The 7,054-nt window shown below is 43.8% G+C and overlaps 1 protein-coding gene across 1 annotated transcript; it reads left to right on the forward strand.

Moving 5' to 3' along the window:
• Positions 1-1,505: 1,505 nt before the first annotated feature.
• Positions 1,506-7,054, forward strand: LOC114452094 (G-protein coupled receptor 22-like). Its single transcript, XM_028431203.1, has 3 exons — positions 1,506-1,957; positions 2,964-4,098; positions 4,813-7,054. The coding sequence occupies exon 3, from the start codon at positions 4,817-4,819 to the stop codon at positions 6,128-6,130; it is 1,314 nt and encodes a 437-aa protein (XP_028287004.1). The 5' UTR covers positions 1,506-1,957; positions 2,964-4,098; positions 4,813-4,816; the 3' UTR covers positions 6,131-7,054.

Below are 7,054 nucleotides of genomic sequence, written 5' to 3' on the forward strand. Positions count from 1 at the left end.
TTGTAAGTCTATTTGATGCTGTTTCTAGCATTATGCTATAAATATCCTGGTTCTACAGTACCCCAGCTGGGATGATGAAGCCACTAAAATTTCACAAAACCTACTGTCTGTTAATAAAGTCACTTTGCTTTGTGACACAGAACAACAACATGCTCCTATAGGAGAAAGATAGAAATGTGTGGAAAGATTCCTCACACCTGTTTACAAGGGGTTAACTGTTTTCTGTGTTCTGCTATTGTGCAAATCCACCTCCGTCCACCTCCACAGTCCACACCCATGGACTGGACATTGAGATAGTGGACTCTTTTCAGTACCTGGGTGTTCATCTGAATAACAAACTGGGCCGACAACACTGTGGATTTCTCCTTTGGGGGACTAAGAAAAGGATCTTATCTTATCTTAAAGTCTAACATCTTGTGCAATCTGAGATACTTATCTCCTTCACACATTTGTAACAAGTATTCATCGGGGTTATCATAGTCTTGATGGCAGCTTAAATTACTCTGGTCATTCTTCTCTGACCTCTGTTATCAAATGTTTCTTGGTGACTATATAATACTACAGCTACTGCAGGTGGAATAAAAAAGCCCAGCAGGAACCAGCCACAGTCAAAGTCAATGAGATCATATATAAATTGAAACTCTTGACCTCTGTCTGGGTGATTTTATGCATTTCATTGTTGCCACATGATTGCCTGAATGAGTAGGTATAACAGGTAAGAAACCGTTCAGAAGGTGTATTTTCTCTGAGCTTATAAGGTAGCAAGGTGCCCAAGTGACAGTTGCCCTCATCTTCTTTTACTGTAGGCTGTCAGGTACGTACCAGGATGCCCTCTGGCTATAATTGCACCTGACAAATGAGCCTTGACAAAGGAATAGAGGGTGGTCAACCTCTTACTGATCTAACAGAGCAACTTAATTGAAGCTATCAATCAGAGAGGCTCCACTCTATCTCTTCCTTTCTGATTTTATTCTTTCGTGCATAATCTATTTCTCCCACTCACAGCTGCAAGAATCTATCTCCTCTGTCCCTCCTCTGTCAGCCCAGCTGTCTTGCATGCTCACTTGCACATGCACATGCTGATGTGTATGTAATCAATATAAAAAAATATTGCTTCTCTCTGCTGCTCTCCATCCTCATCATTCCTCCCTTGGTGCACTTGTTCATTACTTTGTGACAGAGCTAATTAGTACATCATCCCAGCATTTTCTGCTGTTTTTGTTTCAGCGGTCTGCCCATCTGTCTCTGCAGCAGGTTGTGCGTTTAGCGCAGTGACATCCAAAGACCATGTGTAAAATGGTAGTAGGTTTTTTTTTCCCCACTCCTCTAAAATCACTACAGCTTCACACGGGATGCTACAGTCTCTGAAAAGAAGTGAGCCAGAGAGCCAGAACAAAAGGAAATACCTCCCCTTACTGGAGAGGAAAGGGTTAAGCCTATTACAGAAGACCAATCAGGACTGGGGGAGCACTGCAAACCTCCGCAGTGAGAGAGAGAGAGGGAACGAGAGTGAGGGAGAAAGAGGAGAGCAGAGCGGGAGATAGAGAGATACCAGGAGTGTGATGGGTTGCACTCCTATCCAGTTACGCAGGGAGGGAGCGCAACAGAGAGTTGGCTGAATGAGGAGTATTCACACACCAGAGCATATGGATGGATGAGAGAAAAAAAACAGGAGGACGAAGGGGAAAAAAAAGAAGAAGAATCCTACCAACATTCCTGACAGGACTAATCTTTAAGACTTCTTCTGTCTGATACTCAGGAAGGAAAGAACATGTGCCAGCTGTGTGACCCTCGTATGTTCATCAGTATTCAAATGTGATTCTTGGATTACTGCTGGAGGAAAGAGAAGATAAACCTGCAGTTTGTATCACTCGACCTACATTGTTGCAGAGGTGGAAGCAGAAGGGACAGTGTGGTGCACGGAGCAGCTCTGGAGCATCTGTGTTTACTCTACATGGTGAGCTTTGCTGTGCTTTGATGGGGCACTCTACTTATTGGTTTGATTTACAGCACTAAGCCGAGTAGCGCATACATGACAGCGAAGACAGCTCAATGCCAAACAGCAAATGCCCAGGATTAGAAGCCACACAGCATGATTTCCTAAATAATGTATTGTTGGAAGACCTATACAGAGATCAAACCTGTTAAGAGACAAATGTAAACATTCAGTCTTTAACTTGAAATTTGGAAAAGCAGCTACAATTCACATGACATTTTTTAAAATGTGTGCATGCATTAGGACGTCTACATCATCTCTGTGCTTGTGGCAGTGTCTATGTGAGAAACTTGATATGAAAGCTTGTGCCTTTTTCCAAATTGTGCATCACTGTAACATGCAGAATTTCATCTTTTGCCTGGTGGTCCTTTTTGTTTTCTGCTGAAAGTATAGCATAATAATAAAAATGGCACATATTTACTGAAACAACCTTGAACAGCGACCGACATGTTGCTCTGAAGAGATTACATGGATCACACAAGGAGGCACCCATGTCTTTATGACAAGTTCCCCTGCGGGTTCACACTGCACGCCAGCTCCAGCTTTAGGCAAGTTTGTCGCCTCATGAAAATTGTAGGATGATTTTTTTTATTCAACACAGTGGCTGTGCTAGCTTCATATAATTCATATAAATCACTTAAGACTAAATATCACTGCAGTTGAATCTAATCAAGGAGGACATGATGTAAAATACCAGTTGCTTTTGTGCAAGCTGCTTTATTAGAGCTGCATGTTATGTTAATGCAACAGCAAAGATGTAAAGTGCATCAGGCGCTGCACAGAAACATGATAAGACATCAGAGGCTTGTTGCTATGTTAATGAGAATTTCCTTGTTGCCTCTCTACTGAGGATATGCTTATGTTCACCAATGCATCCCCCACACTTCCCTGTCCTACTCCTACTCTTTCTCTTTCTCTCTCTCTATCTCACCTACTATCTAATACCCTTCGCTTTCTCTCTCATCAGGTCACTGTGAACAAAAGATGTGGCACTGAAGGACAAACAGAATGATGCCGTTTCAGATCTCTTGTTTCAAGTCAAATTATCTGAATAGCAGTCAGACTATAGAAGCGACTTCCACTACCTCATGATATAGACCTTCTCCTGAATTGCTGAATCAACCCCCCCCCCTCCCCACAAGCAGCTACATACAAGAACTGGTGATCACAAGTGTCACAGTCATCACACATGTCATGGTGACAGGACACACATACGCTCTAATAATCTGCTCCACTCATGCCATGTCCAGTGATTTAAGGTTCAGCATGTCAAGAGACAAACCGGAGACCTGTGCTCAATTTACAAGTCAATGTCGGCTGGAGCCAAGCATACAAAATCTGATGAGAAAGGAGGAGAGTGAAGGCCTGTTCCATTAGTGCTCCCAGGGGGGGGGGCATGGACCTGGACGCTGCACGGACGCACTGACCTCTCCTGAAAACATTCTGGACATTACAATGGTGCACACAGTGGGATCCACAGGTCTGTGTGAAAAGTTGGCCTCTTGGAGTACAAGCTAATGGATACAACAACATTTTTATGTATACAGATCTGACTGCCATCTTCTTCTTACTGTGGACAGAGTTTGGATCGTATTATGAGCACATTCCAGCGCCGCACAGAGGAAAGAGTCTGTGTTCCTTTGTTTTCTTGCTTGGCTGTGTCTCCTGCCTGGGAATACTATGAGATTATAAACAGGAGGTGGCTCTGACATCTTATCCTTGTTCCACTCATTGATCAGTGCCCCAGCCATCACCAAAGCAAAAACAAAGAGATCCCAGGAAAAAAAAAATCTATAGAGGACATTAGCCTATATGCTTTAATATCCAGAGTGCTGGTGGCTAATTCATTAGCTTTCTTGCCATTGCGGTGAGAAAGCAAAAGCTGGCATCTTATTGGCACAACAGACAGGTGCTTTTTCTGGCCGTCAGGCTCTCTAGGAGGGACTAGCAGTGAAAGGAAAAGCCTCGCTGGGGGGCTCTGCTGGAGCGGAAACACTTTTCCACTGGCTATGTTTGGATGTGATGCTCCTCTCTGTGGATCTAACATGGACTCTATGGCCTGATTACACAGCCCTGGTATTCAGATAGTGCTGGAGGGAAGGGTAAATATTACAAACACAACATTTGCTTTTTCCATGTCATTTTGAAACCTATCCATCTCAAAATGGGGTGTGGATGGATCATTTTAGGCGTTCCATGTGCTGCTAACTCATTATGGCTGCACATGTATATTTGATTTTTCTCCCCCTAACTCAGCATTTATAACATCTGATAGTTTGTCTGCTATAAACCAAATGCAAAAAATGATGGCAGCACTGTAGTTATCCAGGGCCATCATATAGGAATACGTTTCTTATGTAAATTAAATCCCATTCGATGTCCATGTTCATTATCTAAACGTCAATACTTTAGAGCCTGCTGGCTTTAAAGTGTGGTTCAATAGACCATGAAAAGTGCATTAAGCCACAACTGGGCTACTCCAATCCACAACATGCTGTACTGAAAGTTATTATTGGATATAAGGATTTCTGTTATGCGATATGTCTGATAAAGGATGGTGATAGTGAAAAGGAAAACTAATTGAGGATATAGTTACTAGTTAGTCATGCTGTACACTTAGTGAGACAATCCAATGTTCAGGGCAAGGCAGTGAAAAAGTCTTTTTAAATACGTATGTTGCTCATTTAACTTCCTTTTTTTCCATTTGAGGACTGTGCATGCATTACACAGATATATTGCAACTTTCTAGAGATGCACAGATCTCTCCTTTTTTTCTGCCTTTATAATTTCTCTCTCTTTCTCCCTCCCACACACAGGATAATGCATATCCTTCCCTACCCAGAAAAAGAAGCCACCATGAGCAACGTCACGGTCACCGACAACACTGAACCCATCAGCCGCACCATGAGTCCGGCAACCCCCAACCCATACTCCTATCCTGTTAGCTTTCAGGTCTCACTGACGGGCTTCTTGATGCTAGAAATCCTGCTGGGCCTGAGCTCTAACCTCACTGTGCTTGCCCTGTATTGTATGAAGTCCAACCTCATTAGCTCTGTCAGTAACATAGTCACTATGAACCTCCATGTGTTAGATGTGTTAGTTTGTGTGTGCTGCATCCCCCTCACCATTGTGGTGGTACTGCTCTCCCTGGAAGGAGACACTGCCCTCGTCTGCTGCTTCCATGAAGCCTGCGTCTCTTTCGCTAGTGTCGCCACTGCTGCTAATGTGCTTGCCATCACCCTCGATCGCTACGACATCTCTGTCAAACCAGCCAACCGAGTGCTGACCATGGGCCGAGCCCTGGCCCTGCTGGCTACCATTTGGGTGCTATCGTTTGTTAGCTTCCTCGTACCGTTTATTGAGGTTGGCTTCTTTGCCCAAGGCCATGCTGAGCTGAACCAGACAGTGGTGGAGAATGTGGTCCACACTAACCAGTACTACACTGAGCTTGGCCTTTATTACCACCTGCTTGCTCAGATTCCCATCTTCTTCTTTACTGCTGTTGTTATGCTCATCACCTACTCAAAAATCTTGCAGGCACTCAACATTCGTATCGGCACACGTTTCCACGCTTCACAGAAGAAGGCTCGCAGGAAAAAACGTCCATCCATGACGGCCATGACAACACAGCAAGAGGCCACCGACGGGTCCCAGAGCAGTGGCAGCCGAAACCCAACACTGGGTATGCGCACTTCTGTCTCTGTCATCATCGCCTTGCGTAGGGCAGTTAAGCGCCACAGAGAGAGGCGAGAGCGCCAAAAGAGGGTTTTCAGGATGTCCCTCTTGATTGTGTCTACCTTCCTGCTGTGCTGGACTCCCATCACAGTACTCAACACTGTCATCCTGAGTGTGGGTCCCAGTGACCTAATGGTCAAGTTGAGACTGGGCTTCCTCGTCATGGCGTATGGGACCACTATCTTTCACCCTCTACTCTATGCCTTCACTAGGCAGAAGTTCCAGAAGGTGTTGAAAAGCAAGATGAAGAAGCGAGTGGTGTCAATCATTGAGGCAGAGCCTAACCCCAATAATGCTGTAATTCACAACTCCTGGATTGATCCAAAGAGGAACAAAAAGGTGACATTTGAGGACAAAGACGCCCAATTGAAATGTTTGTCTTCTGAGGACGTGGAGTGAAGGAACTCATTATCTTTAGGGAACATAGTCAATACAGTCAAAGCAGCTACAACTGACATCAGGTCATGGTGAAAAAAAGGGAAAATGTTAATCCAAAGCAGTCATGTAAATAATAAGTGCAATAGAACATAAAAAACAAGAGGTGGATAATTTATTACTATTTATTGAGAACAAAAGTAGGTTTCATAGAATACATATACTGTACTGTAGGTATTGCATGGCTTTTTGTAACGTAGCAACATACAGTACATTGTGTAAATACAGATTAGGGCAAACAAGGTATATAAATAGAGAGAGAAGTAGGAATTGTTATGTAATTGTATATTTATAATAAATTTTGTGTCCACTCACCAAATGGCAGCAAAGGTCTCCTATTGCCCCCCCCCCTCCCCTGGGAAAAGTGTTTGTGATTGTGTAAGAGCTGTGAGATTACTCCCATTTATCACAGTGCTCTGACACCAGACCGCGCAAACCCCCAGTGACCACTGACCTCTCACGCTTAAAATGACACTACAGGTATCGAGACACAAAGACAGAACGGTCAAACGCAGAAAAAGACAGGACTGGATATTGTGTTACTTTAGCCAGAGAGTACACTTCAAGAAGAACACTCGCATTCCACAGACACAACAGACGATCATGTTCTCATCGTTTAGTGTGGCATAAAGCAGATGTAATCAAAACGTGGTCTGCTTTATTTTAACAGTCAGCTCTTTGAGCCAGACGGAAGAGCTACAGTTGCCTTATTTTGGTATGATGAATTCCATATGACAATATGAAACAGAATCTGTAGCCACTTTCACACTGGACAAAAAAAAAACCACTAAGCATGGAATGGGTCTCAACTCACAGGGAGTCACAGGGGTTTACCAGGCCCAAGCTTGGATCATTTTTGGCACAGCACCTCTGCAACTCTCTGCTATC

The sequence above is a fragment of the Parambassis ranga genome, chromosome 19, assembly GCF_900634625.1.
Source record: "Parambassis ranga chromosome 19, fParRan2.1, whole genome shotgun sequence".
Classification (NCBI taxonomy): domain Eukaryota; kingdom Metazoa; phylum Chordata; class Actinopteri; family Ambassidae; genus Parambassis; species Parambassis ranga.